At 44.6% G+C, this 14,746-nt stretch overlaps 1 protein-coding gene across 3 annotated transcripts in view; it reads left to right on the plus strand.

Annotated features, from left to right (window-relative positions):
- Bem46 (abhydrolase domain containing 13-like protein Bem46) overlaps positions 1 to 13,969 on the plus strand; it is a 53,864-nt gene extending 39,895 nt beyond the window's left edge. For 2 of the 3 annotated variants that reach the window (XM_089563692.1, XM_089563690.1), the window contains 3 exons: positions 3,049 to 3,156; positions 6,156 to 6,269; positions 13,885 to 13,969. In XM_089563692.1, coding sequence (XP_089419818.1) covers positions 3,049 to 3,156; positions 6,156 to 6,242 — 195 coding nt within the window. In that variant the 3' untranslated portion in view covers positions 6,243 to 6,269; positions 13,885 to 13,969. Of the gene's footprint in view, positions 1 to 3,048; positions 3,157 to 6,155; positions 6,270 to 11,262 lie in introns of all 3 variants that reach the window. The other variant, XM_089563691.1, reaches the window with a different exon arrangement.
- The last annotated feature ends 777 nt before the right edge of the window (positions 13,970 to 14,746 follow it).

Raw genomic sequence — 14,746 nt, forward strand, 5'->3', positions numbered from 1 at the left:
TTTTTCTCTAAGGTGCGATTCCAACTGGGTCAGTTGTGTGTACTACTGTGTGTGATAACTGCTTCCCCCTGTTACTCTGTGCCCTGCATGGGTGGGTACAGCTAACTGCGCTATGAAAGGAAACCCATTAACCAACGACCAGTGGGTAAATACGAGTTAAACGCATACTGTAAGGATAAAGAAGGAGATGCGTCTGATGATCGAAAAAAACTCGTGTTTTGCCAGCTTTACGCTTGTGTGTGCTTCGCTGACCTGATCCTGGACTGTTGCTGTCGCCGTTCCTGTCGCCCCATTACCTCGTAATAAACCCCCCGTTACAATACTTTTACCTTTGTTCCGATTAGTTTTCGTCTGGACGGATATTGCCCCCGGCACATTTTCAACTTGAGTGGAGAAGTAATGACTTAGTTTGTTCTCGCCTGTGGATTGTCCGCTTCGTTTCTCACTGGAGCCACCTATACCTGGCTGCACTGGTTGAACTGCTGCTGAAATCAGTGCGATGGTAGGCAAGCACGCAGCTAACCACTCTGAAAGGGGCTTTCATTGAAGTTGTAGGATGTCTAAGGTCTCCGCTTCACAAACATCTTCCAGCAGGAATTTTTTTTTGATGCATTAGTTAGAGGCTGAGTTATCAGTAGTCATTGGTTGTTCAGTGTCTTTGCACCTTTCCCTATTAGCAAAGCGTTTAACTGGGCTAGTTGGTAAAGATTCATTGGTGACAACACAGCGCAAAAAGACGAGGAACCAGAGTAAGAGAGAGACAGGAGAAGTGCTGGCTCGCAACTAAAGGCTTTATTTGCTAAAACCTTCTTATATGAAGGAAACAGGCAGAAAGATACACCACCACACGCAGGGGTGGAAGTGCTGCGCCAATTGCGCCATGCTGCGCCAATTTGATCTGCGCCAAGCTCCGCCTGAACGGCAATTTACGCCCATTGCAAGTATACTGAGCCAAATTTAGCCGAGTGTTATTGTCGGCTGGGCAACACTGGGCGCTCGCTACGAAACGGACGCAACCGCATTGTCATCGACAGTTGGGTTCGCTCTTGGAGGAAGGAAAAATTCTGGAGTACAGTTTTCTAGGCACTGTATCTAGAATCTCTAAACGGCGCTAAAACGGTGTCCTCGCGATAGGCCCGGCTGACTAGCGGCAAACCGAACCGACGGTTAGGTTGTTTAGGATTCCGGACACCTTGTCCTGTGAAGGACAAGGTGTCCGGCCCACAAATATAATTTTCTTTACCGGAGATAATTTAACAAACGAATTACGAACTTATACGTGGAGCTGCCAGGGAATGGACACCTACCCGTCGTGCGAGGTACCGTCGTGCTCATACGTCGCACGCGTTTGACGTTGCTTGGGCTTGGCCTGGCCAGTTACGGGGTTACATCTTCACAGCGGCACGGCCGGCATCCCCTCTCTACTCGCACCTTTCACAGCCGTACACAGCAACACGTTCGCGCCGATTTTCCGCAGACTGCCTAGCGTGCACCCGCGTGCACGCTGGTGCATTTTTTTTTTTTCATATACGCTTGGGTAATAAAACCTTGGTGCGCATTTATGCGAGGGCTCAAATTCTGTGAGTACCTTCTTGTTGGTTTGGCTGCGGCAATTTTCCGAGTTTTAAAATCCACCGGTTGGCGGGTATTGATTTTTTTTTTCGGTCTTCACATAGTATATTCGAGATTCTACTGCTCTCTTTTGACGGTTTTGACGAACTGTCGCCATTATTTTGTTTTCTTTTTTTTTCTGAACTGAAATTGATAACAGCTAATTTACTGCAACTACTGTTTGTAGCAGCTGCCACATGTCTATTTTTTTTTATGAACTCTAGCAAATATCTTTGAACAATTTCAGTCCTTTTAAAGAATTCTGGCCTGTAGGATTGATGATCAGCATTTATGCAGTTTTTGGAAGAGTTGCAAACAAAATTGCTCTCAGTCGCATTTAAATGTCGCCAGTCTGCTCCAAAAGTGCTCCGAAATAGCCTGCAAATTGCTCCAAACCTGCTCTGAAATGGGCCATTTGCTGCTCCAAAGCTGCTCCAAAATAAGACTTTTGCTGCTCCCATGCCTGCTCCAAAGAGCTGGAGCCTGCTTCCACCCCTGCACACACACACACAAAAAAAAAAAGCTGCCTCAGCAAACCATCAGTTTCCTTGATTGATAAGGAGATGGATTTTCTTCATAATGCTTGACTGTCGTGCTCATTTTCAAGGGTGTCTTTAGTTCTGGTTTTTTTTTGTGGTGTATCTTTCTGCCTGTTTCCTTCATATAAGAAGGTTTTAGCAAATAAAGCCTTACGGCTGAGATAATAATTTCTTACAGGGCCTTGTTAGTAATTTATCAAAGATTTTTTAAGAGTAAGCAGACATTTGCAAAGGCCTACGGCACATCCTAAAGCTAACAAAATGTGTATAAAATCATTTTGTTGATCATAAATAAATCACAAAGTTGGAAGGAAAAAAATTATGTGGCAGTAATTAGCCCAAACTTGGCCTAAGAAAAAATGAAAGCTTTAGGGTGTGTGGCAGACCTTTGGAAATGCTTGCATATTCTTAAAAAATCTTCTTTAACCGATAAATTACTATAAAGGCCCGTAAGAAATGGCCTTATTTGGATGTTTTTTGTGATAATTTTTTTTTCAGGTGAGATATTTGAAATTTAAATGCACATTTGAAATCAGTGTTCTATGATACACCTGCATGCCAAGTTTCAACAAGTTATATCGACAAATAAAAAAACAAGTTTGTAAGACCCTCATCCCCCCTTGAGAGATACGCTGGAGCGCGAGACGGAGGAGGACACGAGGGTGAAAAAGTCGCCGAAAAGGCTCACCAACTTTCATTCTTGATGGTGGGTTTTCTGCCGCGTGTAGAAGCCTATTATTGGCTCAGGTGTTCATGACAACACAGTGTAGGGGTTGAGCGAGTTGGTGTGGGCTCTCCTCGGAAAGTGTTTGGAGGAGGAAATTGTGCTGGATGGAGTGGAACCTTCCACCCCGTTCCTGTGTGACCGAGTGCCCCCCCCTGTGTCTCCCCCGTGCAGAGCTGTGCGAGCCCCATGAAGCGGCTGGTGACGTTTGAGTCGGGCACGCACAACGAGACCTGGGAGTGCCGGGGCTACTACCACAGCCTGGCGCTCTTCATCAACGAGGTGAGACCACCACCCGTGTCGCTCTTTCTTCACGGAGGGAGTTCATCTTCCGTGCTCCTGTGGACGGGGTGTGATGGGGCTCACTGCCCCAACTGTCTGGAGGTTGGGCAGGTACACGAGACAAATTCCGGAAGAGTGGCAATTTGTAAGACATAAATGTTGTCGGACCACCATCCAAATCGTTAGTGCTTATTCTTTCTCTCTGTGTCCTCGCTTTTATCCCTGTCCCCGCCGCGGTGGCTCAGTGGGTATGGTGCTCGGCTGCTGACCCGAAAGACACGGATTCGGTCCCGGCTGCAGCGGCTGAATTTCAATGGAGGCGAAATTCTAGAGGCCCGTGTGCCGTGCGATGTCAGTGCACATTAAGGATACCCAGGTGGTCGAAATTATTCCGGAGCCCTCCACTATGGCGTCCCTCATAGCCGGAGTCGCTTTGTGACGTTAAACCTTAAAAAACCAAACCAACCAATCTTTCATCCCTGTGTTTCTGCATGATTTCCTTAATTAATGATTGTGCCTTCGAAACCATCGTTATGTGGATGGTTATTTCCAAATTGATGAACATACTGACATCAGAAGTTGGGCTTGTTGGTTCATATTTGCAGAGCTGCTGGGCGTCAGAGGACAAGGTGCAGAGACAGAGGGAAAGTGGGCTGGAAAAATTTAATATTCGCGTTTTTTGATTATTTTATTTTTCTTTGAAATTATGCACTTAGAAATGAAACCAAATATGTGTTCCATTATCCATTTCAAGGACCTAAACATTAGGAAATGGTGTGAAATTTTACTTCTCTCATGCGAGCTTGGGTTAGGCAAATGCTTGTAAAACAAAACTTGTTAAAATTAATAAATATAATTGAAGTTGTTTAAATGCGTAAGTGACCTGTAAGTGCTGTGCAAATAGCAAAATATTGTGCGCAAAGGGAACTGGAATATTAAAAATTGAGTGCAAATTGAAGTAAGAACTATTACTGCCAATTTAAATTAGAGATGAAGTGTTCTGTGAAACATATGCAGTAAAGACTAATTTATTAGGAGTGTGTGAATAACAAATATTTAGATGTGAAGTGAATACAGTGGTCACAAATTGAATTGTATAATTTCGAGTATCAGCACACGTTGTTCAGTATAAAGAAAGACACTTTTTCATAAAACACAACTATGAAAAAAAAAAATGAATAAAAACTGATATATTGCAAACGAATTTTGTTTTCGTCCATCATCAGCATTATTTGTTACACCTGTAAGCCCTATACTATGAATTAAATAAGGGAGCAAGAATCATGCGATAGTAATAGCAGTAGACTTTATTTTGAAGAATAGTACTCTGTTCGCAGTTTTTTGAATAACAGTGGCTGTCAGTAAAGAAAAGTCTAATATATATTAACTTCGCAGTTTGAGTTGTTGCTCGCATAGCAGAGGAGTTTACGGGATGCTATCGTGAAGCGTGGCCTCCTCACTGGAGGAGCGATGTCAGTGGTTGACTAACACAGCAAGACTGCCTGCTGAGCGGACGCAAGAGCTGCAACCTGGGCTGGGCGACCCGTGCCCTGACTTAACACATTCATCAGATTTTTGTCTATGCCTAGTTTTCTCTCCATCACTTTTAAGCTGCCTCTGTCCTTCAGGGCATGGTTGATTCTCTCCATATTAAACTTCTTTACACCAGTCACCTTTCACTTGTTGATCAGCTTTGATAGCTCTGCCATTTCTGTTCTGTCTGTGGGGTTTGATGCTTTCATGCTTTAAGCGTCTCTTAACCAGATCTTTCATCTCCTGAGAGACCATGCTGGTATCCTGTCCAACCTTCCTACCTTCACTGCTCTCTCTGTAATGATAGCTGTGAGATTGTTGTTCATAGCATGAACGTTGAGGTCCTCATCCTCAGTTAAAGTCGAATATGTATTCAGAAGCGATATCCTGAATCCTTCTACTTTAGCGCTTACCGCTAACTTGTTAATGGGCTTCCGCTTCACTAGTTTCCTCCGTTCCCTCTTCAATTCTGAGCTAATTTGAGATCTCACCATCCTCTGGTCACTACATAGTTAGGGAGCAAAAGGCTCCCAAACTTGACACGCATATTTCAGGTGAGATCTGATTAATGTGAATTTAAAGGCAAAATGAGACAACTTACGTCCATGTCTTGTCAAACCTAGCTTCTTCGTGTTGACACAGAGATTTTATCAATGTGTGCAGACCAACTTAAAGGTGCACTGAAGAGGAATTATTTTTACCGCTGGAGCTCGATCTACACGTTCTGAGCGTTCTTGGAATCTTCGATTTATTGACCTGTGCGGCCGATTTCCCTAATTTAAATCTGATTAACGCGGGCTCCAGCCTTTTTTTTTAAATTCCCCACATGCGGTGGGAGAAGTCGGCCAATCTGTCAGCCAGTCCCGTGGCAGCTTGCCGCTCTGCCACTGGCGGAGTGGTATGTAGTGATCGGCGAAAGCAAAGAGTCCACGCGTATTTTTATTTCTGTGGGCCTAATTTGCAGCTATGTAGTCTCTGACTAGACCTATTTATTCATGGAAACCTAAAAGAAAGAAAAGAAGAGCGAAAGCAAAATCTCCATGCGACTGGCTGCAAGGCACTCCACGCGTTGGTCGACTCCTCCCACCGTATGCGGGGAATTCAGAAAAAAAAATGGCGGGAGCTGGATGTTCATCACATTTAATTAGGGAAATCGGCTGCATGGGGCAATAAATCGAAGTTTCTAAGAATGCTGGGAATATGTAGATTGAGTTCCCAAGGCAAAAAGACAAGTTCAGATTCCTGTTCAGTGCACCTTTTAGTGAGTGGTGCTTGCTACACCAAGGTGCTTGGCCAAGGTACGACAGTGTAAGGTTTGGAGGCCTGTGGTCGATCTACCCGTAATCCAGGGATGCTCATTATGGCGTCTTTGTGCAGTTCATGGGCTGCTGCGTTGTTCGGCTACAGGCGTTCTTCTCTTGTGCACAACGCAGCCCGATGTGTGTGTGCCTCCCTGTGTGTTTCAGCTGGTGGCCAACAGTCACCTGCAGCGGGGCGCCCCCGAGTGGCCGGTGGGACAAACCTGCATCCACGTTCCGGCCGACATCATCTGAGTTCGCCTGCGCTGCTCAGCACATTCGGTGGGTGGTGGTAACCCTGTCGAGCCTCAACAGTTGTGGTGAAAACTTGAGAGCCTGCGACATTGCCATAGCTTTTTAAAGTTGGCTCACCCCCAAGGGCCCAACCCACCCTGACCACCACCTCACAAATGCTTTGAGGCGTCGGAAAGCACAGGGTTAGTGTGGCCTGCGGAATTGGGTTAAAAGGGTTGATATTGTATGTTGTTGATGCCCCCGACTCCCTGTGGAAGAAAACTTTAAATTTTACTAATTGAGAATGAAAAGTTCATGATGGAGAGATCACACCTCGCATTGTATTCTGAACCAAAGTATGAACACAGTTTGAATTCTTTTTGGTTTTTTGCCATGCTTTTCGAGGTAGCTGAAGGGACCTTTGCCACTAGACTTGAGAGCCAGTAGGAGAAGCCAGCTTTTTAATGACCATGGGGCAAAGCATGCAAGTGCGTGCGGCTATGAATATGGAAATAAGGTGGTGGAAAAAGCTGAATGGAGTTCTCAAACTTCCACTGTGCATTATATTCACGTAAATAAAGTAACACAGTAGTTTTTTTTTAAATCAAAGATGTGAATGGGACTGCAAACACACAATTCTGCAAAAAGTACTTAAATGTGCTTTTTTTTTTTTTTTGAGGAACCACAGGAAAGTAGGAAGGAGCCTTATATGTTGTGTTCAGTTCTCCCACAAAACTGAGTGAAGTTTGGTCTGCCTTGTGAGCCCAGAAGTGTACTTTATACTACTGTGTAGATGGGCTGGTCTTGTGGCCTGGAATGCATAGGCAGAGTACAAACACTGTACATCTTGAGAAGAACAGCGCTTGCAGACAAAGGACCAGGACGAGAGGGACACACAACTGCGCTGTCCGACAACTTTATTTCGGAAGGCAGCCGATTCGCACCTTTTATGCAGAACCAGAGGGAGTGATGCGCACGCGTAAAGATCAACAAAGTTCTGGTCCTTTGTCTGCAAGCGCTGTTTTTCTCGAGATGTACCCCAACCAACTCGCTCAGCAACACACCTTACAAACACTTGTTATTACGTGGCTAAGAGAACACGTCGGGCAACAACTAAACATTTGGCTGCTCAGTATAGGTCTTGCATATGTTCAGTGCAATTCAGTGAGCTGCATTTAATTTAAGTGCACTCATTACAAAACTGTGATAAGTATGGAAAAATGCAAGGGGCATTAGCCAACATTTGCGGCTACACGCACGACTTGCATGACATCCTTCGGAGATCACATTCAGGAGCTCAGCTGTATTTGTGTGCTCTGTTTGGGGTGTTTTTATCTTGTTTACTTATTTCTTGTTTCTGCCATTGTTGCCTAGCCTGTTCTGAGCAGACTAGGGAAGCGGAAATGGGGGGCTCATTTATGACAAATCTGACAGTCACTGAAACCAAGGAAAGCACTGGGGAGTGTTTCTATTTTTTGCTTTTTTTGACTTGTGGTGTTGATCAGTGAGAAGTTAATAGTGCAGTTACTTTATGGCTTAAACATGATTGATTAGAAAGTGGAAGAAAAAAAAAATGCGTGCTGCTGGTGGGATCTGAACCCGCAATCTCCGTATTTAATGCGCACTGCTCTACCAACTGAGCTGCGATGGCAGCTGTCCAGTCTTCGGCTTTCGCGTTTGGTTGTGTTGAGTGTGACCTAACGTTGAGAGTGTTCACCAATGCCACCTTCATCCATAGCGGCGGATGTAGTGCATGTCCTGTATTTGATTTGATTTGATTTATTGTAGTTTAACATCCCAAACCAACTCATACTATGAGGGACGCCGTAGTGAAGGGCTCCGGAAATTTCGACCACCTGGGGTTCTTTAACGTGCACTGCCATCGCACAGTACACGCGCCTCTAGAATTTTGCCTGCACCAAAATTCGGCCGCCGCGGCTGGGATCGAACACGCGTCTTTCAGTCCAGCAGCCGAGTGCCGTGACCACTGAGCCACCGCGGCGGGTTGTGTTTCCTGTATTACCGTGAGTGCCACGTGGAAAGTGATCGAATGGTGTGGGCAGAAGCTGTGTGGGAACCCTCTTACGCTACTAAGAGTGTCAAGACTGCTGGAACCTAGGCCCTCGTTAAGCCACTGAACAGACAAGGGTCGGGAAATGAGGGCCTCGTTATGATATCCATGTGACGGGAGCCAGCAGTCTCCGAAACCAAGGAAAGCACAGGGGGATGCTTCAATCTGTTGTTTTTACTTTTGCCGGCTTCCTTCGTCTGCATGCACTGTGTGCTTTTGGTGGGCTTCTAGTTGTGACCAGGTGTGCCGTGTGTGAGGCTCTTCTCTGTGTGGCCCAGTCTCTTGCACTGCATTCCTGGGCCACACAGGTGGTCGAAATTTCCGGAGCCCTCCACTACGGCGTCTCTCATAGCCTTAGTCGCTTTGGGACGTTAAACCCCATAAACCAAACCAATCTTGCACTGCATTCCAACACTGTGAGCATCAAAGCACTGGATGTGCTAATTTAGGTGCATCTGTCTCGTGACTCTAGGTCCAGACTGTGGTAGAGAAACAGCGGGGACAGTAAGAATGGGGTACAGTGCATTAGATGTTCATTCATCAATAGCCAGTGCCTCTCAAGAGGCAAGCATGACAGGGTTGTGCCTTGCATGGAAATGTGTCGGCTACAGAAACGGGTGAAGCTATGGAAAGTGGTGGCTCTAGCATTAACCCTTTCAGGCGCTTTGTACACAACTGTGTAAACGGCAAACTTACAGCTTTTCCTGAGAAACTGGAGCACTTAGCAGTGATTTCATTATTTCAGTCAAACTGAGTATCTTTCTTGTTGCAAATAAGATGCTGTTTTGTGCCATGTAGCGAATGCAGTAAGTAATATTTCACATAATAGTGAGCTAGGTAGCACTTTGTCTGCCGTTTTTGTGCAGACGGATTTTGCTGAGGGTTAAAACATTGATTGTTTTGCTCAGTTTCGAGCGTAATGTGCATCTTCGAAATGCAAAGCGGTTCCACGATCCCTAGGGTGTTTCCCTGGCGCACAAGAGCATTTCGATATTACTATTTCCAAATTTCCAACAAATCTGACACTCTGTACAGAATTCTGCACATCATTGTAAAAACATACCTGTTGGTCTTTCATGTTCAAAAACTAGCAAATTCCCTTTCTTGAGGCCTGAATATACTACTTAGTGCAGTTAAAACGAAAAGTGGCGCCTGAAAGGGTTAGGGATGTGGGGATCAGATCACAAAATGACGAAAAAAGTTGATTTTTGAAAAGTACACTTTTTGGCATCTCCAACACTGTTTCTATGTTGTACCAAAATATTTCATCCAAAAATAAACTTAAGCGCTCCAAATAAATATATTTGTCGGCATCTACACATAGACAGTGTGTGCTAGCTTAGAACTTTCAGGCTTGTTTTCTCGAAAGTTTGTTTTGAGCTTAATACCTTGCTTGTGGAAAGCGTAGCACAGCAATGGGTGCATGGATTTTTACCCCGTTTGTTTTGTTGTGATCACTGAAATGTGGTCTGCGTCAAGACAGTCTCAGATTTACCATTTAGGCTGGCATGTTTTTATTACATGGTAATTAGAGCATGATACATTCTAAACATAAAAGAAGGTGCATATTGTGTCCTTTATAAAAAAGAGCAGAGAAATTTTAAAAAATATTAACAGAGCCTTGACTTACACCACACTTCTTAGTAAATATTACAAGCATTTACAAACCTGTAGCCTGTTTCTTTGTCATGCTAGGCTTTCCACAAGCAAGCAACATGGGGACAACATATAAAGAATGACAAAAGGGAGCCAACTGAAGCTTAACTGAAGCTGTCATTGTGAAACTTCATATCTGGTTGTTTGGTGCTGTTTTAAGCCAGTCTGCCAAATTTCATCGCTCTAAGTCGAAAAATAGAAAAGTTGCCTTCGATCCCCTCATCCCCCCTTCAGGCGCAGTAAGAGGGCAGAGTGGGTGGTCGGGGAATAAACACAGGTTAATGACGTCCCGGTTGAAATCAAGAGCAAGAAGTGGGCATTAGGGCAGGGCACGTAATTTTATTTATTTACAATACTGCTAGCCCCCAAGGTAGTGGCTGTGGCAGGAGAGGGAAATACTCTCGTTAATTCAAGCCTCAAGGGAACAGAGGTTTTTGTTATCGGAAGTGGGCCTTAATATGATCCAAGACTGAATGCAGCACAAAGAAACGAGGACACAGCGGAAGAAAATACACGGCACAGGCGCAGATTTGCTGTATCGGTATCTGTGTATACGAATTGCATTTTGGATCTGCAAACGTAGCTAAATGCTTTAGCACAATGTAAATTATGGGTGGAAATCAGTGGTAAGTTTAATTGTGGTCGAACAAACTTATCAATAATGTGCTGGTCTCACAATGGAGTAAGAACCGCAAGGGATGAGAAAAAGGTGTGAATCATCCAAAGCTCAAGAAGTTGAATGGCTTCATAGAAAACTTCCTGAAACTGTTTTGCACCGCAGCAAATTTAATTGATGGAACAAAAATTCCAAGGAAGATTGCCATATTCCCTAATGCGAAATTTGAGCGTAGCTCTGTAGGTTTTTTGATTTTGCATTATATTGAAGTTCAGTTCAGTTCAGTTTATTTTCCTCATCCCTCATGCATCAAACTGCCAGTTTGTCCTGAACCGCATCTTTGCTTGTTGAACAGTTAAGGGTAAAGAAATGGCCTCCGTGCAAATGGAAGCCCATTTCCCTTTTCTTCTCTACTTACATATGCATGTGAATGGAAACTAAAGAAATCTGAGGGGAAGGTTGTTTTTTTTTGTAATGGTGGTGACACGCGGAAGTTTTGGTTTCGGATCCCACTGGCGGCATATAGTTGACTTTTCTTCGTCATTGTGTTCAATTATGTTTGGTCTGAAAATTATTATGCTCCTTGTCTACCAGTACAGTTTAAAGGGATCCGAAAATATTGTGAAAGCATCACATTTTCAACGTAAGATACAATTACCCAAATGCGCAGTCACCATTCCACTAATTTTTGTGCACAGATGTCGGCCTGCACTCAGCGTGCTTCTGGTTACGAGCTGATGGACACAGCATCAAGCATACCCTCAGCATATTGCCGTAGGCAAGCTGGCTGGCAGTGCGCAGTTAAGGATTCCCTGTCTCATCTCGTGCTGGAGAGTGTTTGACACCAAAAATATCAAATACTGCTTTAGGTGTGGCATCACACGTGGAGGCCAGATATAAATCAATCAATCAATCAATCAGGTTTATTTTCACATCAAGGATGTGGGGAGCGGGGACAAAAAGCCTATAGAGGCTTGACGGAGGTCCCCGCCCCCTACAGCAACTACATTGTGCACAAAAACTCACAATCACACAACGGTGCATTATATGTTATGCCTGTGACATATTTAAAACAAAAGCACATTGTATCGAAAATGAACACGTTCAGGGCATCAAAAAACACATAACCATCAAACATATCACGTAAAGAGGGAAGGCATAAAAGCAGGCTGAGTTAGTACACTAAAGAAAGAAACTATATGCTGTTACTCTTCACTAATGACAGTTTTTCACAAATTGTTTAAAATGGACGGGATATTGTAGGACAGCATTTGTCTGCCGTAGTTAGTTCGCGTTCGCGGTAAATACCAGTTGTCTCCGATGCGCGTATTGTAGGGGCGTTCTCTGCATGTTAGTCTAGACAAATCAGCGAGGAATGCAGTTCCTTGATTAATATTTGATGTGTACTTTTTGCGTAGCAGGACAGAGTACAATTGCACAATAGGTACAATGTGTAATGCCTCAAAGACAGGTTTGGTGTGTTCATCATTTGGAATGTTGTTAATTGCACGAACTGCTTTTTTCTGTAGTACATGGAGTTTTGTAATATTGGAGACAGTGGTTCTACCCCAGACTAAGAAACAATAAGTTATAACACTGGTGAACAAAGAGTCGTACAAAAGTTTTTTTATGCATTGTGGAAAGTAGTACCGAAACTTGGAGAGGATACCTACTACTCTTGAAATTTTGGCAGCTGTATTATCAACATGAACATCCCAAGATAAGTTCTCGTGGAATGTGACACCAAGGCTTTTAACGGAAGAGGAGACGTGTATTTTTGATGAACCGGGTTAAGTGAATGCGGGTTAAGTGGTTCAGGCTCAAGCACGCTCATGCCCTGAACATCAGAATGTCACTCATCCTTCTGGCAGGCGTGAGATGACACTGTTGGTACCATTTCTGTGAAATCATGCTTTTCTTGTATCGTGGTCATGTAGACTATGTGAATCTGTTATCGCGAAAGCACTATTGACCTCTTAACCGGGAAAATTCCAGTGTATAGTGAGGCCTCTGAAGTTAGTCATGTGATGCAGGAAATGGCGGAAAAATAAAACAAGACCTTGAATGAGGGTGACCTGGCCCAACATAGAGAAATAAAATAAATATTGCCACGACCAAGTTTCGAATCTGCGGCAGCGCAGACACATCAGTTTTGCTGGCCACTGAAGAGAGAGCACTATGCTATCACCACAGCCAATTATACCTCGTGTTGAACTGCAACACATTCTTGCGCTGTGCATTGCACGTTACCTTCGTCACCTTCCATCTGTGCACGAGTCACGAATGGAAAGGAAACGCATTTTCAATCGCGCTTTCAGATGCTTGGCATGGTGTCCACCTGCAAAAACTGCTTTCGCAGTAGTCACCTAGAGTATACAACCATGAGCTGCAGGCAGATAATCTTGAAGCGTGGACACACGGAAACTGAACGAAATGCACTGTACAATGAAGGAAAAGCACTTCAGACACATCTTTCTTTCAGTTTGTGCAGCGGGTAAGATTGACGTCTATCCCGTGTTATCAGAGCTTCCATAGGCGGCAACTTAGTGCGGCGGTTTGCGAAACTTTCATTAAATTAATTACTTTCCGCTTATTTATGCTTGGTCACTCTCATTGCTGCAGTTGTCATTTGGGCCAGAAATCTCGGTGTCAAATATTTTCTTCACTATCCCTTTAAGGGGTTCTCTGAAAGGGCTCTCAGTAAAGGTGCGGTATTCCTGAAGACGCTGCTTTACGAATATCCTCTAGCACGAATTTTCGATGCATTTTATAGAAGCTTAGTTTTCTGTAGTCAAAATTTGAATTTCTCTCCTTTCGTCTTCTCTCGTCATACCTTGCACGCTCAAAAGTCTGTGCTTCTCCGCCGGTTGCTGACGTGCACGAGAATTTTCAGGGGAGGCGGAGCTTCCTCAACAGCTGGAGCGGCCGACTGGCCACAGCCATGTTAGCTGCATGACGCCTGACAGAACCTAACCAAAAGCCACCTCTCAACAGAATTACGCAGTGGCGTGCGACGGAAGGTCATGAAAGAGTCGCCGGAAAGGACTCTCCAATCTTCACACGAGATTGTGGGTTCTCTGCTTCATGTAGAACCGTGTTATTTGGCTATGTGTTTATGACGAGATATTTAGTGATTGAGTGAGGTTATATACTCCCCTGAGGTGTTCCAGAGCCCCTTTAAAAAAAAAAATTTTCCCAAGCTTTCCTTAGTTTCAGTGACTGCTAGCTCATTCACGCAGGTTTTACCTGTGGCAAGGAGAGCAGCATTTTCCTTCTTTGCTTCTGTGGGATGATTCAGGCTATTTTTCTTCTTTTTGCAGCATGGAAAATCTGCCCACAAGAATGCCTTCCCTGCTTCATGGTTGCCAATAATAAACAAGTGCACTTTTACCTGTGCTTTAACAACCTGCCTCTTGTTTTTTTGATAATCAACATGCTGATCTTAGCTGCAGCCCATCAGAATTTTTATGGTTGCACTTTTCCGACATGATCGTAAACCATAGGAATACTAATAATATAAAAGGGCTGCAGAGCCCGCAAGTCAGCTTGCCAGTGCATCTGAAATTCCTGCACAGATTCAGCCTCACATACTAGTGCTTGCTGTCTGGCGAGGGCTCCTTGCTGCAAGGGTTATCTGTTCCTGAAGCCGTCATCGTTGCTCCGATGGATGCGGTTGTGCCGGCGCGCACCTCTTATTTAATCCTTCCTCTCTCATCTCTTTCAGCTCTCCTCTGCACGTGGCTTGAGCCAGGCCTGTGCACATTTAGTTCTTCCTTTACACACAACATGTAGTGCACAGTGGGCGAGTCTGGCAACACAGCCTAGCTGTGGGCTGCCTTGCTTCATGGGGTATCTGTTATTGAAGCAGTTATGACGCGCGTCTCAACCGTCATCATTCTGCACGTGGCAGTGATTGTAGCAGACCTTGAGCCAGTCGACAGGTCCGTGTACTTTCGATTCTTCAGTCTCAACAACATGTAGCACACAGTGGGCGGCTGTGTGCCTACATGGCCCTTCAGGGCTGGGATCTAGGGGCTGCCCGAAATTGGACCGAAGGCTCCCTGCTACATGGGTATATCTTGTTGAAGCAGTTGTTGCTTCGGAGAACATGGCTGTTGCCACTCCCATCTCTTAATGTTCCTCACAACATGTCCTGCACGTGGCAGTCTTTGTAGCTCAGCT

Source organism: Amblyomma mixtum, chromosome 10, assembly GCF_055824585.1.
Source record: "Amblyomma mixtum isolate Tamu chromosome 10, ASM5582458v1, whole genome shotgun sequence".
In the NCBI taxonomy this organism is placed as follows: domain Eukaryota; kingdom Metazoa; phylum Arthropoda; class Arachnida; order Ixodida; family Ixodidae; genus Amblyomma; species Amblyomma mixtum.